This window comes from Pezoporus flaviventris, unplaced genomic scaffold, assembly GCF_033815535.1.
Source record: "Pezoporus flaviventris isolate CSIRO_AGI_PZ_B2104156 unplaced genomic scaffold, CSIRO_AGI_Pfla_v1 ptg000015l, whole genome shotgun sequence".
In the NCBI taxonomy this organism is placed as follows: domain Eukaryota; kingdom Metazoa; phylum Chordata; class Aves; order Psittaciformes; family Psittacidae; genus Pezoporus; species Pezoporus flaviventris.
In genome coordinates, this window is record NW_026892563.1 from 35,770,329 (window position 1) to 35,794,663 (window position 24,335).

Below are 24,335 nucleotides of genomic sequence, written 5' to 3' on the forward strand. Positions count from 1 at the left end.
TAAGGTCTCCCAACCCTTCATGTACGAAGAAGACAACACCTACATATGTGTTTGCCAGCGTGCTGGGGAGGGGGAGGGGGACTTTCCACAGCCATTTTAACATATTCCCTCATTCCCATTTAGCCCGCAGCTCCCACCTACAGCACGCAGTCACCTGTGCATGCCACATACCCTCTGGTCCCTCTTCTCCCCCCATGCTCACCCCACACCATCCATCACCCGTCATGCACAAACCCCATACACATAGCAGTGCCCATGTGCTCTGGGGTGGGGTGTGTGTGTGTGTGTGTGTGTGTCAGGAGCCTGCCTGGGTCCCCTCCTCACCCTGCATGTCCCAGTCACACCCCCCAGCCCCTCCCGCAGCCTGCAGTGTCCCCTCTCCTCTGTGCGGTGGGGAAGTCGTTGGGTAATTGGGTCCAGATTGGAGGTTTTAATTATTCATGAGGCTGGCAAGGGACTTGGGGGGGGGGGGGGGGGGGGTGATGGTGAGGTGGGGGTGGGGTGGGGAGGTGACGAGTCAGGGAGAGCTGGAACAATTCTGGGAAGGGTAGGGAGGGAGGGAAGGAGGGAGGGAGGCAGCGTGTGCATGTGTGATGAGCAATAGCTGTGGACCTTACAGTTGCCGCTAACTGCCCTGGTGTGTGTGTGAGTGTATGTGTGTGTGAGCGAGAGAGAGGAGAGACAGAGAGAGGGAGGGAGGGAGGGAGCGGAGAGGGTGGGGGGGAGAGATAAGAGGCAGAAGAGGAAAAGGAGAGAGGAGAAGGAAGGAAGAAGAAGGAAGGAAGGGGACAATACGATCATGCTGTGCTGTATGAGAAGAACAAAACAGGTAGAGACGAAGATTCCTTTTTGTGTGTTCCTTAAGACATCTCCGGGTTGGCCGTGGGGCGCGTGGCTGCCTGAGCATGCGAGGGGCTGGGGCAGGGGCTGGGGTAAGGGCTGGGGGAGGAAATTTCATCTGCTTTCAGCAGGCAGGCGTCTCTTTTGCGATCCTTCAGCATCTTGCTCTTTTCACACCCTGCAATGTGACTGTTTTGCCTTTTCGGGGCTGGTGATGTGGGGAAGGGGGGTGGCCTACGTCCACATTTGGGGAGCTACCAGGATCCCCCCTCTATTCTTCTTATTTTTTAATAGTGGGCACTTGTATTGCCTGAGATTTTCTGTCTGTGGGTTCTGAGGGTGTGGATGCTGGGGGGGGGGGGGGGGGGGGGGGGGTAGTGCGGCTGGCAAGAAACGTGATGAGATCTGGCTCTACCTTGGAGATAAAGGAAGCAATTCTTCATCTTATGCCAAAAGCGAGGAAAGGATGCCCAGTGAGCCTTGATCCCTGGTCAGCACACTCGCTATTGCTCCTGGCTCCGATGAATGGGAGATGCTTTATGTGCATGTGCTCGCAGCACAGGTGCATTCCTGTTTTTGTGTTACAACAATCCAAGCAAGAATTAACCTGAAGCTTTCTTTTCCGACCTATGCTATAGTGAAAAATGCAATTAATTCCTAACAAAAGCATTAGCCAGGGGAGGGGGAGAGTCACCCCCTTTGCTGTACCTTCGTAGTACAACCAGTTAGACAACTGTGCACCAGCTGGTAAAGAGACAGAGGACCACGCCTCTGTTAGCTCCGAACTCGGGTGGGATAAGTGCAGCTCTGGTGTGAACCTGTTGGAAACCAGTTCATTCTCTTTACTGGTACCACCTGGCTTTTGCTGTAAGGGAATTGGGGTGATGACAGGGTTTGGGTGGTGGCTAGTGTTCAGTGCCACATTCTTTATGTGCAAAATGATAATTGATAAAAAGCTACTTGGATCATTCTCCCCTCTCCCTTCCCCCTTTTATTCTGTGTGAAAACCCAAACCTGCTCCTGATTAAGAGAGCCTATTTTGGCTGAACCTCTTGGACTTCCTTGGGAGGATGCTGGATTTATGCAGTTGGAACTTTGAGGCAGGAATATCTTCATAAGGCATTTTGGCAACTTTCCCGGATTGCAGATCCGGGGATAATGACAAGGAGCTTTGGTTCTTGTTCTGAGCTCAAAACTTAGGTACAACACCATACTGGTTACTTTCTATATGCATACGTGTCTGTATCTCTTACAGTATAGCACTGCAGTATGCTGGAGCAATAGCCTAACACAGATGTGAGTAACTCCAGTAGAACAGCATCGCGCTGAAAGAAAACCCAGGTTAAAGTGTGTTTCTGAATGGAGATGAGTGTATTAGCAAACGAAGGAGCGATTCTGTACAATACTGGGGAGGGGCAGGTGAACAGGATGGAATGAGCTCCTGCGTCATCCTCTGGTTTTTCCCCCATGCAGGTCTTTCAAATGCTTTACAATTAACGATACGCTCGCAAAATCAGGAGGGAGGTGGGGATGGCTGGAGGATGGGGGGGGGGAACACGTTGCAGCCAGCCAGCAAAGCACGTTCTGCTGGCAGATATGGGATGAAAGAGCAGAGGAGGAGAAGGGAAGGCAGACAGGGAGGCAGTGACAGAGCAGTGGGTGGAGGTGCACAGCACATTTTAAAACCAAGTAGGTAGCTCTGGGATTCTTCAGACTCAGAAGAGAGCTATCGGTAAAGGGGGATGATTTAGCCCATGCCAGCACAGGTTGGGCTTTAGAGCTCCTGAATCTGTTCTTTACACCCTTGTGGGGTTTACCCCTATCGTTTTGCATTCTGACACATGTAGAACTGCATGGCATGCGGGTCTCTTGGTCGCACTCTCTTACCACTCCGCACGTTAATCCACCGCATGGTACACACCCCTTTGCGCGTGCATGTGCAGCACACATCCCCCTCGCTCACGTCTGTACTACACATACATGCACAAGCACACAGGCACTGGTTCACACATGCTTCCTGATCCTTACTGCAGCCATGCAACCTGAGCATGCCAGCCCATGCATGTCTGGTGGATGCTGCTTAGGCTCAGAGCCCCAACTCCTGCTCCTATACCTGAACACACAGCACAGCCACCAAGCTGGCTGCATAGCAGTTCGCTCAGCAAAGCTGGGGATATACCAGAGGAAGCTTGAATTTGGGGATGATTTCAGCTAGTGCTCTTTCTCTGTCCCCACCTAGACCTTTCACAGAGAGAGAAAGATAGAATGGGCTCTTCAGCACGGGCAGGAGTTTCCTTCCCAAAATAAAGAGAGCTCTCCTCAAATTATTTTGCAGGGGAAGCCCCTGGTGTCCCGCCTTTCTGGCAGCTAAACAGCAAAATGTGGTAATTGCAGGCTTGGGTGTGGAAGGAACCTCTTCACGTTTGTGTCTAGGTGTGCCTGTGTGCGTCTGCCCTCCCACCCCTCAAAGAGAGATGCATTCACACTCTCAATACCTTGCAGATTATTCTTTCTTGTGGGTGAGATGCCAACGTGGAGAATGAAGTAACTGATTGTGCCCACCCATGAGAGATTTAGATAGCTTGGTGGTGTCATTTCTGCCTACAGTTGATTGCAGCTCTGAATCTGTACCCACAAAACACTCAGCTAAAAGGCGGCAGAACCAAAAGGCTGGGTCAGAATTGGGTTTAGCCTATACTGGCAGTGAGAGATGCAGTCAGTAATACGCAGGGCTGGGTCGTTAGATAGGTGGCTAGAGATGCAAGTGTTGCATGCACCGCATAGTAGAACAGATGGACGTTATGGGGGTATGTGCTCAGTATTGGATTGCATGAGTGATTAAACAATAACCCGCAAGCAGGTTTCCCACTTGTGGGTGAGATGAGTCTCATTCATCACCAGCCATATCCGACAGCTTCCCTCCCGCTCCATCCTCTCCTCCTCACCCCAGCGCTGGAGAGCAAGCGGCTGCAAAGGTTTGAACCTGCCACACCCATCAAATCAAAGCAGGGGAAGAGGCAGTCTGCGTTTCTTTCCCCTTCCACACGAGCAGCATGAATAAACAGGGCTGTACCTCTGAAGATGTGGTTTAATGCAATCAGAGAAGGAGGAGAAAGCGTTAGGGAACTATTGTAGAGATTACAGCCAGCCAGTGTGAGGTGTCTTGTCATTCCAGGAACTGCAGAGGTGTGCAGGAAGGAGGAAATGGAGAAAAAGAGAGAGGGGAAGATGCACACAGAGTTAAAGGTTTTCCTCGCCTCAGGATATTAAAATGTCTCAGACCTCATTTAGAATAACTTCATTATGCCGCACAATCCAGATGCTTCAAAACTTGTGAGCCATGCTCTTGCCTTTAAACACAGAGAGAGGAAAAAGGGGTGTTTTAAAGGAAAGGTGTCCATCCACGCCCCTCCTCCCTCCACTTGCCAGTGTGGCGTAAATCACCACAGACCATTGCCTGGAAGGCAGAGTCATTTCATCTGCGCCTCAGGAGAGTCTCGCCACTGCCTCCACCTTTCCGAAAGGCACCCAGCACTTTTTGTGCTTCTTCCAGTAAGCAATTGCTGCTGCATGGAAGTATAATTACTCCAGGTCCTTGCTCATTCTCTTCCTGTGGCCATACCCTTGGGGTTTTTCCAGAGAACCATGTCTCCAGAGAAACACCCATCTCCCCGTCCTCCTCCTCTGCTGCCTTTGCAGACTATTAGAGACATTGATTTCTCCTAGATCGCATAATGTAACTGTTCTTAATGGCACAGACAAGCCCCCTCCTAGGAAACTAATTGCAGGCAGAGTTTCCAGGGGGAGAAGGACAATGGTAATGCTTAGTGGGAAAGAAACCAGTCTGCTGATCCGAATTGCCTATTGCCACTTGCTCCTGAATGAGAGTCCCAGCAAAAAACTCTGTCAGGCAGCACTCACTAGTACGTAGAGACATCCCTGCTGAGAGGGATGCGTTGAATCTCGTATCTGCTGTGTACCATGTGCACCCGAGGGAACCAACATGTATTGTCTGAGGGCTTGTCCTGGCCCAGTGCTGAGGGTGGCCAAATGATCTCAGAGCTGCTTTTGCCTCAGGGTAAGAAAATGAGCTCTAGCTCCAAGTTCTGCTCATGCCCATGCATGAGAGGATGGAAGTTGCTTGGGGATGAGGGATGAGACGGACCCATCCTCCAGGCTTGACTGACTTAAAAGGAGAAAGCTCAAAGAGGTTTCACCTGAAGCCTGCTCTCATTTCAGGCCAGCTGATTCTGTGATGCCACCCCAGGATCTAGTAGCCATATTTCCCTCTTCCCCTTTCCCAGAGAGCAGGAATTCCCCACTGCTGGCAGCTACGAAGTTGCAAGGTCTTCTTGTGTTATTGGGAAGGTGAGCTGGGTCCTTTGCCCATTGCAAGATGAAAGGAGGCTGATGGTCTTACATGATGCACATGTGGGATGTGTATACCAGCTGGAGGCATGTGGTCCTCTCAATGACCTCCATCTGCTCCACGTGCAGAGGACATGGGGTGCAAGGGGGCTCTAACTACTCTGTATCAAGCAGGCATGTATATACTGAGGGATCAGTGTTTTAACAGGTAAACCAGCAGGCATAGTCTGAAGTTTCCCTCTGCTTCTGGCTGGGATAGTATGAAGCAGAAGCACCACACGTATATAACTTGAGACCTCTGCATGCTCCCAGTAGGCTGGTGCTGCATTACTGGCTACCACTTGTTCATTCCATGAGTTGCATGGACTTCCTTCTCTACCACTCTTCTGATGTCCTCTCCTCCTGCATGTAAATGACTAACATCTCTTCCATTGCTTTGGGCTTCCTCCCTACAAAAGGAGGGCTTTATTTGGATTTGAGAATGAACGATAACTCTGATGACAGTTCCAGGCTAAAGACATGAGGATGGGAAACCTTTTGGTGGCAGATCTCTGTGTTGATGCCTGTTGGAAGTCACTATGTGACTCCCCTATTTGCTATGAGTCTGACAAGTCTTAGGGATAGATTTGGCAGCAGTCCCTACCTGGCTGCATCTGCATTTTGAAGGCACAGTGTCCACCTGTAAGGCAGCAACCACAGCCCAGTAATAGCCCATAGAAGAGGTCAATCATCCAGAAAGGCCCAGTGGAAGCTGCACATGCCTTGCTGGTGGACATACTAGAATACCTTGCCATGGGAATACCAGAGCAGGTATGTGCTTGAAACACCTTTCAGCATCTGAAGTCCAAAGCCAGAGTCTGGAATCCATCCACATTCATTTACTCTATAATTCTAAGATCCTCCTGAGCACACCGGGAGGTTACATGTAGCCTCAGAGTTCTGATGGCCTCACGTGGAGAAGGTGTTTATATTTCCTTAGGGCTCTCTCTATCACCTGCCGAGCATGTGTGTAAAACTCCATGGCTTTTCACGGTTGCCAGCACCACAGGCCAGTAGTTAGTAGATAGGAATTGTTTCCAGGAGAGCAGGTTTCTCTTCTTAGCAGTGCTATTAACCTGCTTTCTGACTTGAACTAAGCACAGTTTCTCTGCCTGTCATGGCTGCCTCTGCAAGATGCTGCTTCGCTTTGGAATCTAAAAGTGTGTGAAACGAAAAACAAGGATTCATATGCCCTCAGGTGAGAGGTGCTTTAGAAAAGCGAAGCATTGCTTTATCCATCCTCAGTCACTCCTGCAGTGCTGGGATGTTTATTAGCCACTTGAGTTCCTTTAACAGAAAACATTGATTTTCTTCCCAGACCCAGGCTTTATTACTATGGGCCCGAGCCTGAGAGTAGGTCTGCAACTGAAGTTTTCTCCCTGCTGTCCACCAGTTTGCTAACTCCTCCCCTGCCATCATAACGATCCAGCCTGTAGCAACCTACAATATGTGTATGGGGTGTAATGAAAATAGTGATTTGTTTTTACTGTGACAAAAGGAACTTGGACTTTTGGAGTTCTGCTGATCCTGCTGTCTCTGCCTGTTACTCATTTTGTCTCCTTTGCCCATCTGTTCTGCTCCTCGCCTTCCTCCTGCTCCTTTGACCATGCAGTCCTTCTCTCCTCCAGCTGGGTACCAACCCTCTTTTGGCTGTGCTTCTTGGGGACTCCTGCAGGCAGCATCAGCCACTACCCCCGGGGTCTTATTCCTCCACCTTTCCTGGCACTGGTGTCAGAAGGGAAGCTGGAAAACTATATGGGTACTTTGTACTTCCAGTTGCTTTTGTGACTTCCCAAGTTCTCCTCCATTTGAGCAGCTGTTGCAGATGTGCACCTGTAGACTGAGACAGCAAAGTGGTGCATCTTCACCTATCACCTGTGGCTGTTAGCAAAGGTAAAATGTTTCCCAGCCCTAACTGGGGAAGAGTATGGCTGCTATAGGAGCAATGGATGTGGTACAGACTAGTATCACCTTTCCTGATTTCTTGAGGGTTCCTTTATCTGGGCTTGTCCCTTGGATGCTAATGCCACTGTTGGATGACAGATTGTGCTTCAGCCATTTTGTTGGTCCAATAGAAGATGTCATGAGCCTGCCTTCCTCCCACTGGTGTTGGTTGGCTTCGATGCCTTGAAAGGGGAGCCAGGATGTACTTATATTCATTTGAATTATAACCAATAAATGTCAGTCCCATTCATTACTCATGTTCTGAAATTTCTTGAATTAATTCCAGCCATAATTCCAGGATATCTCTATTTATAGAGAGCTGGGACATCTCACAATATTTAAACATTCTCTTGGTAGGAGTACACCTTTCTGTAAGCGCTGGGGATTAGTAAAGCTAATGGGCTCTAAAAGAATCCTTCTCACATGGCTTGAATGCCTCGAAAATTTGGGGATGCAGGGGAGTGTGTTTGGATGTGAACCTAGCTCTGAAGCTAGTTTTATTCTACTCTTCCCGTAATTGCCTGGGAGTGAAATTGTGGTCTCAGGAACTTCAGGGTGTTTTTATGAATGGGGGTGGTTTCTAACAATGGGTGAGGTCTAATTTATAGTTTCAATTACTCTTGTAATTGTTAAGACTATTATCAATCGGCATCCGGTTCATCAGACTATTGAATGGTGTCTAATCCATTTCTTTTATTAATAGTATCCAATGACCTTATAAATCTGCAATGTTAAGTACTCAAGGGCAGGCAGGTTGGGGCAGCATGGTACCATGCTTTGCTCTTTTGCACAAGATGCCAGCCATTTATATTATTCCAAATTGAAACAAGCAGGATGTAAACCACAATGGTTTTCAACTGACTGTTGTTTTCCTTGTATCATCCTTTCTTCTGTCTGCTTTAGCAGTAAGATATTCAGTGGTGGATATAAATAATGATGGGGAACTAAGGCAAAGTGGCTGTTAGAAGCTGGGCCAAAAGGAGGGACACTCAGGAGGAACACTTCACCATAGGCTGGAGATCTACACTAAAATGGTGCTTCTGTTCCACAGAACTGGGGCACCTTTCTTAGGGCCAAGGCTTTCATTCCTAGCTTGTTATGTTGGAGTAGTCAGGCTGGCAGCTTGCAAGGACCCGGATTGCACAGGCTGAATTTGGACCTGTCAAAATGGACAATTTGCCTGATCAAAGAGGAAAACCAGTGGTTTTAACCCTTCCATTTCCCTTGCAAGACCCAGAGAAACTTCAAGCCCTACACAGAGTTTTGAGGACAGACATTCACAATTGGTGTTTGATGTTTGCCATTAAAATTGCAGTCAAAAGCATGATAAGGATGCAACCAGTTCCACCTAAAGCACAGGATCTTGTAAATGGCCATTCCTTAAACTCCAGTCAGAATAGCAGCTGAAAGAGATTAAATCCCAAAGAAAGGACAAATGGAAGAAGGAAAAAAGATCCCCACCCCCAATAACTGAAGAACTGAAGCTGAGAACTCCATGAGGTAAATGGAAAGTGGATAACTTCCAGAGGTTAGTTAGCAAAGTTAATATGTGAATCAATACCTGAAGCTGCCTCTTACTTGATAAAACTACATATGCAGCAAAAAGAACCCTCCATTATGATGCTAGTGTACAAGACTCTGTGGAAGACAAAAGAATGGACAAATTAATGCAAAATGAGCCCTAATGGCTTATAGGAATTTTTAACAAATCTTCCTTTAAAAGTTCAGTTAATTCTTCTTTGTGGTCTTTGTTTTCTTCATTCCACAGTTCAGGAAGAGATACCATAAGACAATGCCTTATCCTTATCTTGTAGAATTCCATTGCTTTTTAATTAGGGTGTGACCGACAAGAGGAGTCTGAAATGTATCGCAGTATTTTACCATTGTTCTGAACTGAGAAATAAAGGGTTGTTGGAAGCTGAGCTACCTTCTTAAAGGTGTCTGTCATAGGCTGTAGAACTTCCTTCCTTTCTAACTGTGGAGGTGCCTAAAGTCACCTGTAAAGTCCCCTAAACATTTAAAGGCTGCTTATTGGCATGCCTAGGTGATCCTTAGGTTGGTTTAAAAGCAATGGCCAGCTCAATACCTCCTGAACAGCTAAGCTACCATGGGATCCATAAACCAAGTGTTCTTCCAGTTGCTTTCCCTGCACAGCCAAAATGGGTGATTTTGTCACAGTACACAGGTCAAGTGTCTGCACACGATGCATCCAAGAGGAGGGGAATGTACTAACTTCCTTTTATCTGGAAACATTCTGACTAAAGTATTTACCCAGATATGTGGTGAATATATATATATATTTTTCCCCCTAAAACACAATTAATAGGAGCCACAAAGGAAGAAGGGCAGGATCTGGGAAAAGGGCAGAACAAGTCACGATGTACTGGTGGCTTATTTACATTCTAGCTTATTTACAAATCTTATGGAAGCAGTCTCTGAACCATGAGCTTTGACTGCTTTGAAGACGCATGAGGGCTGTATGAGGTGTCAGAAGGCTGAATAAGAACAAGGAGAAGATAAGAAATTGCAGACTACTTCATTTCTGGAAAAAAAAAAATGGTGGAAATAATCAAATAAAGGAGATTATTAGAAGCCAGCACAGATCTGTCAAGAATAGATCATGTCAAACTAATTTAGCTTTCTTCTATAACGAGTCTTGTGGGTACAGAGGAAGTAGTTGTCATACCTTGTCATTTGTAAGGATTTTGACATTATCTCACAGGCTTTTATCATAACTGAACCAAAGAAACATGGTCCAAAGGAAAACATTACAGCATTGATGCAGAACTGGTGTAGATAATCCTACTCGATGGTTTTCTACCTAAACAGAAGATTCTATCAAGCAAATTGCCACAGGTTTGAGCTGTGGCCTGTTGGTGAGAAGATTCTATCAAGCAAATTGCCACAAGTTTGAGCTGTGGCCTGTTGGTGTTTCATGTTCCCATTAAATACATTGTACTTTACATTTTAGTTTCAACCTGATGGCTGTCTAGAAAAAATGTTTTCTAAGCTCTGCAGGTGGCACGAACCAGGTATAGGCTGGTGGAAATTACTGGAATTCAAGACAAACTTGTCAAACCGAGGACCTGGTTTGAACAGCATCAGAGCGAATATCAAGTGCTCTCCATGGGAATGATTAATGGAGCCAAGAAGTCAGCTAGCTATCCTTCGGGAGGGGAGACAGTCTCTAGAGGACCACAAGTTCAGTGTTAGTCTAGAACATCATTTTAATGTCAAAAGGGAAAATGTCCTCTTACATTTGTTGTGCAAAGGGGAGTATAGTCTGTAAGACTTCAGCTCTGATGAGCACGTGTCTCAGCTGAAATGGCATGCCTTAGTCATGTACTGAATGTCATGCCTTAGTCTCATACTGTACTCTAAGGAAGTGTGGTCCAGTGAGGTAGAGTGGAGACTGGGATAGTGAGAACTGCTGGAGGTCAAGGGAAAGACTGAAATAATTAGGGTTGCTTAACCTAAAAGGAATAAGACTGAGAGGGGTCAGTATGCTAGTGTGGCAACTGCAAGAAAACAGGAATAATCTGTTCTTCCTGCCCAGGGGGAATAAAACAAGTAGTGTTCTTTAATGGGACGTCAGAGTGATTCAGACTAGAACTTAGGAAGAGTCTAAAAGGATTGTGATGGCACTGGAACAGATTGGGGAAACTATATCAGCCTCAATCACTGCAGGGCTGTATGATGTACTTCTGGAGCAGAGGATGGACTAAGTGGTCTCTTGTATGCTTTTAACACTATTTTGTATGATTAATATCAAATATTCACTGAAGCAAGAACTGGACCCAATCTGTCCTCTTGAAGATGAGTACTTAACCAGTATGCTACAAAGCTATATTTACTTCTGTGCTCTCTCTTAAATAAGCCTCATGCTTATTTAATTCTTCCATGAAAAAAGCCTAAGAGCTTAAGTAGGAAAAGCTAGGAGCAGCTTACAGTATTCTGTGGGAGGAAACTTAAGACTTGAGATCTTTTCAGATACTGGAGAGAACATCTCCCATAATTCAGGGAAGCTAGCCTCTCCACTGAGATACTAGGTAAGTAACTATCTCCTGCATGCTGTCAGAGAGGAACTACAGTTGTCTCCTTCTGGGCAGGGATTCAGGGCTTGGATTCCAGAACAGAAGATGCCTCCTTGATAACCAGAACAAGATGCTTAAACTGAAAGAGTTTAGATGCTACTCTGTCTTTGGTATAGGCAGGTTCAAAAGGCATTTATTTGGTGTATTCTGATGCTGAGGTGCCCAGTTCTCCCCGTATTTTCTAGTGGATTTAAAACTATGTTTTCTGCAAGGCATCTCACCTTCTTCCTATGCTTAACTCTAACATTCATCTTCTGAACATGGACATCTGCTGGAACTCTACACTGAGGTTCCTTTATCATCATACTCAGGAGAGAATTATTACAAGGGATTTATCAGTTGGTGGTTTCTTCTACCTGCCTCACAAGAACTGTCTCAAAGTATTTATATGGCAGTCACTCAGAAATTCCCACCCGGAGTGCTGTAACCCTACCAGCACTCACCTTCAGTGCTTAATCTCCTTTGCTCCCATTATGATGTGTCCCAGCGGTTGTTGGGAATACTTGAATAAAACATGTGGGGATATAATATTCACCTTCACTAGATATATTTTCATGCAGCGGAAGAGCTATTGCTGCATCAGAATATAGAAGAACTAAAGCTGACCCATGGTATCTTCCATTATCATGTGCTGAGTCCATACAACTCTCAGGAAGATATCTTTTGTTTGGTTATTCCAAAGCCTTTACACAACACAAAAGGGGGAACAAGACACCCTGCCTATAGTAAGGATTACCTAACTTTTGGGGGATGAGATAAATTGTAATAGTCAAAGGCTGTCTTTTCAACTGAGTCAAATTTTCTGTGCTTTCCCTGTTTGGATAAGAATTTTCTTGGTGGGGGTCTTCTTCAAATAGACACTGTGAGGTTTTAATTTGTTATTTGACTGTATCTGTTGAGATCAGAGGAATAAAGCTTTGAGTGGAAAGAGTTTAACGCCATTTAATAAGCAACAGTTGTGCCTTTGTAATGTAAGGAAAGAGAATGCTATTTTGATTTCAAATGATGAAATTTCCTATTTTCTTCCTTTTTAGTTTATGTATAAAAGAAAAGATTGAAAACTTTTGTTAAGCATACATTGAGTTTTCAAAGTCAAACGCTTAAAATACAGAATTAATTAAGAGTTGCCTGTCCATTTTTAGTTTATCTTCTTTCATGTATAGGCATAATGATGTGGTCCTTAATTGTAAGATCAAATGCTGGTATATAGTGTTTTTTTTTCAATAGGATCTCTGTCTCATTCAGTGCACAAAATGGAATATACTTAGGGACTGAATGAGTTTTGCCATAAACGAAGGTGTTTTCTATAGGTCTCCTATTTCATTTACTGCCAGTGATGAAGGTTATGTATTGAATTAGGCAAGGGACTGTTCAAAACCAGAAGAATGGTCTCATGTTTTGGCAATTGAATGCTGCCTTGAAGAATTAGGCATTTTCCTGCCTTTTGCCACGAGTTCCCATGTGATATGAAAAAGCCACTTAAATGAGGTTTTCCATGGGTGGCCACTAATTGGTGTGTTCTCATTTTCTGGGTTCTCAGCCTGAGCCACCTGGGGTCTGACTTGCACAAGCGCAGGGCTGGTATTGTATGGAGTTCTGCTCTCAACGCCCACAGGGCTGGGAAATGCTAATCTAAGGCATTGCAAATTAGGGACCAAAAATTAGTGGGTGCTCTGGCCATTTGGACCTTAGCCTCTTTGTGTCTGATTTCATTGCCTGTAAAACAGAGATAACAACCCCACCTACTTCCCTGGGAGAACATCCATAAAGACTCCTGAAGCATGTTATGGCCAAATAACACCATGAGGAAATAGTATTCCACATTCAGTGATGGGTTTGAATGATGTGTGGCAGATAAGGCACTTTGCCATGCCTGAAATTCATTAAGATAACGGAAAATACCAAATTGCTACCCACTCAGTGAGCTCTGTCTATCCTTTATAGTAACTGGAGTGCAGGAGACTTGGAATAAAAAGGAGATATGATAAAGGCTATTATAAGGCATATGCACAAGGAAGTCAAAGCAAGGTTTCAGAGGTAGTCTCCATTTTACGTTTTCTGCTTCAGCCTTTGCCATGTGCCCATAAAGATACTTGTAAATTGGGCTTTTCATGTAATTTGAGTCAAGCTCCTTTGTACTAGTGGCTATGAACAATGGGTTGCAAAAGAATTGGGCATAAAGGGGCCAAATGTGTTATCACTGGAACTACTACTACACTTGTCACTGGTGTCGGAAGATGTCAGCTTAGATGCTTAACAAATCAAGCCTACCACTCTTGTTATTACTCCTTTTGTATGTTTGGAAACTGTGGCGCAGAAGAAAGTGGAATTATCGGCTGAAGTCATTCTGCCTGTTCTCTCTGTGTGCAACCAATAGCTTTTAAACTAGTATTCACATGATGAATGAATCTAGAAATTTCAGGAAAAGTACAGGTTTGTTCCTCTCTTCTTCCCTCCCTGCTCCTTACCTGGAAGAAATAGCTTGACAAGTGCAAATAGTTCATTTGCTTTGTTTGCCATTTGCTTTGTGCTTGTGGGAGTGCATCTGCCTGCAGGATTCCATGGGAGTTTCTCCCAAGGAAGGGCTGAGCTGGAGCGTTGAGGGAGTAAGCAGGGCTATGGTAGCATAGGTCCTTATGTCCTGAGCTTGGTGTTGTTCTCATGAAGTTTAGGCTCTTGGCTGCTGCCTTGAAGGATCTCAAAGTGGGGAGGTTGTGTATGGGAGAGACAGTCTGGAACGTAAGCTCCAGACCAGGATGGGCTTAAGAAAGAGGTCAAGTCCTTGAGATTGGGCATAACAGGGAGCCTGAGAAGAGGCCAGAACTTGGGTGATGCGCAGTCATACACCAGAGGTTTCTCCCCAGTCTGAACACACTGTTGTTATTGTGGAGACTATGAGTGTCTCTATTGCCTCCCTCAAACCTTCTGTGCCCAAAATGGGTCACAGTTTTCTGGCCAAGCATGGGTGGGAATTTTTCCCACCATTGCTCCATATGTTCTCTGGTGATGAACTGGTACATTGACTCCTAGGCCTCTGTTTCCATGAATTACCTCCAGAAAACAGTTTACTACTCCCAGGGGGGGCACAAAGCAGTCTAATATGCTCAAGGGAGAGTTTTTCTTAGCAGAGCCTGAAATGGAAATAAGAAATCCCAGTACGGAGATTCAGAATTCTTGGGGAAATATAGCAAGAGCATTCTGTAAGCTTCGAAAAAGAGTTGTGCCTACGTCTGTTGTTCTGAGGTGTCCCATCATGGAATGACACTGTAAACCCACCTAATTGTTAGTTATGACTTGAAGTCTATGTCTTATGAGGATACCCTGTCTCCTATTTTGAGGACCTTCTGCTGAGGTTGCCCTCCATGACAACTTAATAGACCTTCCTCCTGCTCCTTTGGAGTTTAACATCTGGCTGTTTGATGCAGAGTTGATGGTCACAAGGTGATCCATGGAGGTGGCCAAAAGAGGAGGTCCTGTTGGCAAGTCTGGAGGAAGGACACTGTCCTTCTGCCAGTTAAGAATGGAAGAGAAGAGGCTATCAAGTGTAGGGAAGAAAGAGATCTCATTGCAAAGTGAAGGTGTGATCAAACCTGGTGCGTGTTTGGTAGTGGACATGTAGGTCTTGTGTTAGCATTTGTGATGTGGTGGAGATGTTGTAGTCCCTTCTGCTCCCAGATCAGATGGGGTTTCAACCCACCCCTGGTCAGCCCCTGCTTCTGGCTTTGTTACAGAATAAGTGCACACTGCCACAGCACAGGGCTTGCTTGCTTCTCTTTATCTTCTGCGGGTTTGACCTGTCCCTGCAGAGAGCAAAATGTGCTCCTCATTCCTCTTCCTACTCAGATCCAGCCCTATTCAGTTCCATCTTTCACATATGATTCACTGTGTCTCAGCTTCACACAGGATCATCAATGCTGATATCCCCAACCTGTAATTTTTCAACTTCTCTCTTGCATACTTGCCTCTCAGCTTTTCCTGCTGTCAGGCGCAGCAGACAGCAGAGCGTGCTGAGTACCTCTGAGGATACCATACAGAGCGATTCTTCTGCTCGGGAATTTGTGTGTGAGCAGCACAGAAGTGCCTGGAGAAGCTAATCAGAATTGGAGATGGGCAGTGGGTTTAAAAAGCACAGGTTTCAAGTAGTGGGATGTAAACAGGAGGCCAGTTTGCTGCCGGTGGCAGTGGAGCAGCGTGCAGTTATACAGAGCACAGCAAAGTGCTGAACAGGATTTCTGTCATTCCTCTGCTCCACTTTTACTAATGCCCTGTGCTTCTGCCCTGCAGCACCCCTGCCATCCCAGCTCTGATGTCTCAGGGTAGCCACTGAGTCACTTGAAAACTAGGCGAGGATATAACTGATCCTTTGAACAAAGTAGTTCTCTGTTCAGTAGCTTTTTGTACATATTAAATGATTAAATCTTTAGGGGGCTTTTCCCTGATGCAGTAATTGTGCACTCATTAAATTGCCAGATAAAACTTACCTTCTATTAATCTATTTTTTGCTAAGAAAAATGTTTCATTTTCCACTGATAATCCTGCCTCACCTAATTCAAGGATGGCCAACTTGTGGCTTTGAAGCCACAGGCAGGTACTGAGTGATTGAAGCATGACTCCCACAGGAAGGAACATCATATTACAGACAGCACACTGATGATGTTGGGACTGCTTTTTTATCAGTATCTCCATGTGGGAGGAAGATCTCAGGGGTAAAAGTTGAATTGTCCCACATTACTGCTCTAGTGGAATGTGTTCCTGCCCATGGCAGGGGGCTGGAACTGGACGAGCTTTAAGGTCCCTTCCAACCCAAACCATTCTATGAGTCTATGATTTTATAAACTAGATTTATGCTTCAGCTAAATGTGTGGTAGTGTATGTGTGAAAAGGACCACAGAGAAACTATGTTAGAAGTTACTAAGGCTGCTAAGTCAAGTATTAAACAACTAGCCGGTGTTGGAAATGCCTGTGCCACCTGAGCGTGGTCTCCTCTAGTCAATGTATTTCCATACACTTCTAATAACAGGAACACATCTGATTTTTCTTCCCAGGGATTTCTACTTCATTTAGGCCACAGAATGGACAATGTTCACTTAATGAGCAGTTATTCAATATTTTGTTCTCTCATAATAAGTCAGCATGTGACCCCATGGTTTCACTCAATAAATACTATTCAACTCTGCTCTGAAATCAGAAATGCTCATTTTCTCCTGGGCTTTTTGTCATTCTGAGCACATCCCTAACACTGCTTAGTAAATCTTCGCAACACCCATGTGGAGATAACTGAATATTTTTACTCCGGTTTTGCAGATGGGCAACTGAAGCACAAAGATGGGGTTTGGTCAGCAGGACTCCCCAGTTTTATGTGCTGAATTTGAGGAAGAGAGGACCTGACTTTTATGAGTAGATTTTTATATTCAATTGCATGTATCTGAAAACAGCTCCCGTTACTGTCAGCTGCGGCTCTGAGTTCTCAGCACTGCTCCAAATCAGACTCGAGGTGTCTGAAGGCAGCTACTCAGAGATGTAGAACATGCCACAGGAAATCATGCTGTGAAAAGTATGGGCTGGGATAACAAAGGAACTTGGCAGCAAAGGCAGGGCAGTGCTGTAGGACAGGTGTCTGTAAGCTGAGATCCTCTGTTCTCTTTCACCAAGCCTCTCCCTCCTGCATTTTAACTTTTGAACTGCAGAAAATGGGACCAAGATCTTAATGTAATACCTTTGTACCCCTGAGTTTCTTAAGCTTCAAATACCCAGTTTCCTACTAACACTTTAAGTCTTCTTTAAGCTCCTTTGTTTTACTCTTCAGCAGATACTTACAAGCTTAGTTCCAAACAGTGGCAGGGTGGTATCACAGAATTTACAGAAGTGTCTTAACAAATCAGATTTATATAGGCAGGAGCCTAGCAGCATTTTCCAAAGAGCCTTGGTGCCTAATTCACACTGGTTTCAATCGGATTAAGGCAAGCGGGCATTTGTCAAGATCTCACCATTCGTTCCTTAAAACCTGGCCCTTTGATTCTTCTTTCAATCAAGTTTTATGTTGAGCCACTAGAGCTGAGGCATAGGAATGTATACCGAAGTGTTAATAATTCATGAGTGTTTGTAAAGTGCTGTGAGAATACAATCTAGAAAGCAGGCATCTTGGGGGAATCTGTTATATTTTCTCCAGGCTGCAAAATAATTGCTTCTGCAACCAAAGCAAAATACAGGTGGAAACCTTTTTCCTCTGCTTTGCACTGAGATCAAAATGTTAGTTACCTGAAAGCCCCAGTAGGTGCTCCAGTTGTACACTGAGTACTCTCAGATATTCCTAAGGCTTAGGCAGATCCCAAAACCTTGAGTTAGTGACTGAATTCAGAGAGCACAGAAAGTGTCTGTGGAATCATAACTCATTCTTTCTGGAAGGGATCAAATGAGTCCTGTTGGATTTCATCTGTTTGAAAATATTCTGCATCTAGGCTTCGTTTCTGCTTTCATTTCAGCAGGATTTAGTGAATTGGTTATGCAAACTAACTCAAGGCAATGGGTTTCTTGCAAATTGCTCACTTACTCCACTGTGTTTATATGTGTGTGTGTGTTTGTGACATGCATTTTGTGATAGTTCCACAAGATGATTTCCTATCTCTGACTGGGGAGAACGAAAGAGTTACTGGAAAAAAGAAAAGAAAAAGAAATCCACACTCCTGGGCTAACATTTTAGATAGTTCTAAAATCATTCATTGTAATGGAACATGCATGATTTGCGTCTATTTTGGTGGCTGAGGGACCAGTTCATCTGAAAAGCAGAGTACAACTAATGGCATAACCTAGGCACATAATGTAGGTATTTGCATACCATAATCTTTGCTTCGTTTGAGCAGACCTATAATTTGCTTAACTATGTGTTTTATAAAGGACTTATTGTTTTATTGTTAATGGGTCAATAGCTTGAACCGGCAAGTCCTGTGTCTTCCTGAAGAACCAGGAATTATGTTTTCCTGCAAAGAAATAGCTCTATATTTTAGATGGTGTTAGGAGAAAGCTATGTGGTTCCTGCAGTATCAACTGTTTTTCCTGTGTAAACCAGTGTGCTGCCTGTGCTTTTCCTTGTGTTCAGCACAATCCATTGTCTTGAGTCCTATTGCTTGCTTCATTGCTTCCTTTCCCAGCACCACAAGGGAGATATATCGCAAGGATGTAGAAATAATAGCAGTTGCCATCATCATAAATCCTCATGCATTTGGCTCTTCTCTTCCTTCATCTGGAAGCTCACCATTAGGAGCCAGATGGAAACTCTTGGGGAACCTCTGAAAAAGTGTTTGGGATCCTTCCACTCCATCTTTCTCATCCCACCTCCTCCGGCTACCCAACTTTTTGACAACCCCAGCTAATTCCTAAATGTCATGAATAGCATTTGGGGGAGGCTGACAGGAAATGGAGCAGACTCGGGATTCTGTTCAACAACCTGTGTGGTTTGATGTCAGACACCTGGCCATCCCTAAGGTCCCCTCATCTTTCTTTTCTTCTTTGTTCCCCCTAAGTGCTTAGCTATTTTCAGCACCATCTAAGTTCGTGGCTGCAGCTTTTCCTACTGCCTTTGGGAGTGTGATCCGCACATTGATTTATTTTTAGCTATATTGCTAATTATTATTTTTGTGAGTATAGTGTTTCATTATTCATTAAAGCTGGGGAGACGTTTTAGTCATCCCTCTGTAGAGCAAATGTAAATTCTGTAACCAAAGTAAGATCTCTAAGTAGGGCTTAAGAGAGCTGGGAAGAGTCATCTGGCAAAGAAGGATGGTATGAGAGCTATTGATATATGAAGGAGTGTTACTAAGAGAGTGGAAACAAGCTGTTCTCGAGATATATGATATAAGGAGGAAGTTCTTTACTGTGAGGGTGGTGAGGCACTGGAACAGTTTGCCCAGAGAAGTGGTAAATGCTCCATCCCTGGCAGTGTTCAAAGCCAGGCTGGACGAGCCTTGTGTGACATGGTCTAGTGTGAGGTGTCCTTGCCCATGGCAGGGGGTTGGAACTGGATGATCTTAAGGTCCTTTCCAACCCAAACCATTCTATGATTCAACGTCGACAAGATGCAGATGGCTGGCTGAAAAGCTCTTCAGTTCACCAAAGGTATCAACTGCCAGAGAAACCCAGCGAATCAGCTTTGGGGGAAACATCCACAGACTGGTAACAAGCAGTGCTCTTGTGGGGTAGGTTAAAGATGGAGGGAATCAGCCCTGCTGCAGTGCGCAGGGAGAGCCTGGAGGACCCTGGAGATTTATAATGATTTGCTTTTCAGTGGGTGACAAAGCTGGGCTGTCTGAACTGGCCCTGGTGTTAGGTCATCTGTGCATACTTCCCAGTGCTTTCTGCCTGGCTTTGCATGGTATCGTGAGGGAAGAAGGCTCCTATTCCAGAGACACACAAGTCCTTCTCAGGATGAAAACTCACTTTCCATATCACATCTGCAGAAGGGCATACAGAAGTGGAATAAGCTTTGTGCATCCTGCCTGCCCACCGATTCCCTCATCCTCACCAGGGGTCCCTTTTCCCTCGCCTTCTCTGCCAGGAGGACTGCTGAGCAAAGCCCTCCACAAGGGGATGTACAGTATGGCTGTGCTGCAGATGCAGCAGCTATGGAGTGATCTAAACTCTGTGCCTGGGGAAAAAGCATTACAATGTGCAGTGCTTTAAGGCTTCCTTACTGAAGAATGGGAAAAAGACTTCATGACCAAGATGTTTGAAGCTTATTGAAGCCCCTTTTTAATAACAGCTTAAAGATGGGATTGGAAAAGCGAAAGAACAACTTTCCCACAGCAGGAAGCTTAGGAGAAGCTCTGGGTGACTACTTAAATGTGGCTGTGATATACTAGCTCTCATAAATGGTGAATCCAAACACTTGTGGCTTTTTTTTTGCTAGTACATCTATTCAACATGTTTTTTTTTGGCTGGAGGTCTTTCTAACACTAACTTAATGGTGTCCACAAAGGGTCTACAGCAGCATGTACTGCAGGCTTGCCTCTCCTCTCCTGCTTTTTCAATAGGGCTGTATACAGTGGAGGAGCAAAGTAAGAAACAAAATGGCTTGAAGCCACATGTGCGTTTCCCATAGCTCAGTGCCAGTCTCTAGAATAAGTGATTAAGCCCTGAGGCTACTGGGTCTCGTGTTCAGCTGCCTGTGGCCCCAAAGGAACTTTCCAATCAAAGCCATGTCTGTGCTTTGGTGACAGCCCTACCTGAAGGATAGGAGAGGGGCATTGCACATTACGGAGTGACAGCTGAAATCACAGCCCTGATTCATCAGTTTTATGGTGCTTGGAAAGCACTGAAGTTATACAGACAGAACATGGTACCAAGCAGCCAAGCCCAGGTTCTTGGGTGAAAGAAGCTGTGTCATACAGATCTTCTCTGGAGAGCTTCTCAGGTTCTGATAGGCACTTAGCCTCTCCACTGCTAGCACTGCCAGCCCAGGGCTCATGGAACTGACAGCTAGGGTGGTGCAGCGAGGTGGCATGGCACTGCCAGCACCACTTTCAGCTGCGGCACAGTCAGTCATGCAGACCTGCTCCAGGGGACCCTGCTCGGCTACTTAGCTGCCTGTTTTGGTACCTCCCGCTGTCACACTCTTCGGATGTGGATCAGTAATTTTCTCTCTCCTTTGCACTCTCCCTTCCCCTGTATCACATCTTTGTTATTTATTTGCCTCCCTTCCATTCAGTGCCTTGGCTTTGCACAGGTTTTACCTCTCTTCCTGCCTTTGGTTCCTTTCTTCCTCCCTCTACTCTCATTCCTTTCCCTCTGCTTTGAGCTCTGTCTTCTCCCTCCCTTAGCCTCACACCTTACCAAACCTTGCAGTATCTCTTCTTGCCACCCTGGGTTTCAGCCCCACACCTGCCCTCCCCTGCAGTGATCAAGCCTGGGGCTGTTTTGGGTGGGAAAGGTCACTGCTGCAATAGCAAAGCCCACCTTCTAAGCAGCTTTCCAAGACACTGGGAATTAGTGGCTTGCTTTCCCTAATTGCTGGGGATGTTTGACTCCAATGAACTTGCAAATGCTTTTTCAGAAGATAAATTGCCCCCATTTCCAGTGACAGAAACTAAAATATAATAACAGTTATAATAATAATGATAGAACAAATACAGCCCTGAGCTTACCATCAAGCAGGGAGGGAGTTACTTGATACTTAGCTCTGTCATCACTAGGTTGAGAGATTTCGTGGTATTTGTTGGCAGTCATTACCAGAAGGAGGTACCAGAGGAGACTCAAAGTTAACAGGCAGGTTAAAAAAAAGGTTCAGAGACTGGATTGACTTGGGGCTTGAGCCTGTCATTGTTATCCTGCTGGCTGCAAAAACCCTGGGCAAACCAGCAAGGAGCACAGGCAGATACTGAGCTAGTGACAGGGCCTCAGTCTAGTTGCCCATGGACTGATGGTTCCAGCACAAAATTCCTTATAATTCCTAGGTGCAACAGGGAGAGATCAAGGTGACCTCAGAGACCAGCAGTGGAAGGGCTTGTAGAATCCCTGCCTGCAGTTTGGCTGGGGAGAAGCAGGGATGTTTCCCATCACCTGAGCTGGGTGCAGCCCTGTGTTCCCGTGGAGGGAATGGGACAGGAGCTGCAGGACACAAGATGCTATTTCTTGTGGAAATGGCTCCAGAGACCTTGCATAAGCCTGGACTCTGGGGAGGTTCTGTGCCACATCTCAGGGAAGCAGGTCTGGCCCTTGGCTGCAGCAAGAGCAGATGCAAACGTGTCCAGCCCTCATGGGGACATGTTATTAATCTCTGGAGCCACCAGATGTATATAACAATTCCTTGAACATTTCCATAGAGTCCAAAACTAAGCAAGCAAGAAAATAAGGAGGGTGAAAAAGGAAAGGAGAGGGAGAGAGATCAATAATTCAGGTTTCCATTACCTGCCCATGGGATTCAGACTCTGAAGGTGTTTAAAACAATTCACATAGCAATCAAACTGTCCAAACTGCCCCAAACAGGACCACACAAACCACAGTTTGAGCCTAGATAAACCTTCTCTTTAGCGCTGTGATATCCAGGCTTGTGTTTCTGTCTAAGCCCATCTGCAGCAGAAACCACGTATTTTTTTGAATGAGCTTTTCTAATCAAAGCATAGTTCAGTGGAAATTTTTCACCTGGTCCCTTTGCTGAATTTCTTCAGCATGGTCTATTTTTGGGAGTGGATGCGCACTGTCAGCTTGGATACCTTCCTGCTTCATTTCCAGGCTTTGGTCCCTTGATGCGAACACCTGCTGGCTGGCTCCTTCTGGAGTGACACAACTGTTTCCCTCCCAAACGGAGACTAGGCACAACTGACAGCACAGTATGCACCAGGATCCAGCATGAAGCAAGAGCATGGATGTTGATTGTACCAGACACCCAAGGCCTTCAACACAGTCCACACAGACCTTGTGCACTTAAGTGCCCTCACACGCTTGGGCCATACCCCAGGATATACATGTGCTCTTGACATTAACTATAAAAGCACTGCCTTGGCATACTGCAACCCAGTCCTGCCTCTGAGGCTTTGGGTGCTTTGAACAGAACGACGAGGGGTTGGAACTGGATGACCTTAAGGTCCTCTCCAACCCAAACCATTCTATGATTCTATGTAAAGGCAGCACAGGGAGTACTGAGAGCCTTTCTCCTTTTAACCACTGGAGCGTCATGGTGTAGAAGGCACCCTGGTTGACCATCAGCTTAGCAGAAACAGGGTGACAAATAGAAGGGAGAGTCAGAAAGCAGGTGAGCAGAATATAATGGATTTATTGCGAATGCATCCTGAAAATATCTAAATAGGTCTAGCTTAGATTATTTTCTACCTCTCTTCTGAGTCACTGGAGACAAGTGAATAAAATCCATCCATCTGCCTGACCATCATCAGCTGATTCCATTCCAGGCACCATAAAATGGAGAGGAGATTTCCTACATGTGAGAGGATCTTGTAGAGGAAAGGGTGGAAACTCCATTGTTACAGGATTTGAAATTGGAAAGCTTAAACCCTGCTGGTTATACCCTGGGGAACCATTGTGCACAAGCCTTCAGAGGGTTGAATTAAACTTTTTTCTCTCAAGGGTGTTTTACTCACTATCACCATACTCATCCTAGGAATAAAAAGGAACTCTGTTTGTTTCCTCACCTCGCAGACAGGTTGTACTGAGAAATGCCATCCTGCAGCCAGGTGTCTTCACACCATTTAACTGGGTTATAAAAAGCTGTTCTCTGTGCTAAATCGCTTCCTCACTTCCCAAGGCGTGAAAGCCTTTTCTCTCTCTCATGTGTCCATGCTTTACTCCTTCTGGGGAGACAGCTGGTGTAGTTTACTTTGATGCATTCTGCTCCTTAAATGCCTGCTCTGAGACAAATCAGGTCACGTCAAGCTCACAAAAGCATCAAGGTGACTCAATCCTGTGAATCCAATGGGAGTCAGGTGCCTACATTTCTTCGTGACTTTGAGTAACATCAGTAGGAATAGGCATTTGCTGTAGTCAAGGTTAGAGTATGGACTGAGATGCGTCTTAACCCCACAAGTACCACAAGCTGATTCAGTGCTAATTCACCTAGCAAATTGAAGGAAAGATTTCCATACCTTAATGCATGTGTCATGAGAAAGGAATGACTTTAGGTCCCTCTATCGTTGCATGAAGAACATGGGTTGAGTTTTTTATCTATCTTAATAGTTGGGTATCATTGGTTATGAAGTTGGGTTATGAAGCAGCTTATTGATAACTATCACTGGTCCTGTGGATGTCAAGGCCCTGGCCAATGCTAATGCCTTCTTTGGTAAAAGCTGTGTAAATCCTAAATCTGGACTTGTGGCATGCAGGTTTCAGAATACCAGGAGACAGCAATGTGAATGGAAGGGCTCTGGGATTTGGTGTCCTGTTAAAAGGAGCTCCTAGATAAGGACAGAAAGGAGCTGGATATCAGTGATGACTGAGTGTACAGCAGCGTGATCCTAGGGTGAACATTAAGGAGGTTGATACAAGCTATATACTGGTGGGCAGAGAAACACCAGGAAAGGGAGATCTGTAGAAAATGGCAGAGTAGAC

The 24,335-nt window shown here is 45.4% G+C and overlaps 1 protein-coding gene across 1 annotated transcript in view; it reads left to right on the forward strand.

The window, feature by feature from the left end:
• Nucleotides 1–587: 587 nt before the first annotated feature.
• GAP43 (growth associated protein 43) overlaps nt 588–24,335 on the forward strand; it is a 57,343-nt gene continuing 33,595 nt past the window's right edge. The window contains exon 1 of the mRNA XM_061454021.1: nt 588–829. Within this exon, the coding sequence (XP_061310005.1) occupies nt 800–829 (30 nt within the window). The 5' untranslated portion in view covers nt 588–799. The remainder of the gene's footprint in view (nt 830–24,335) is intronic.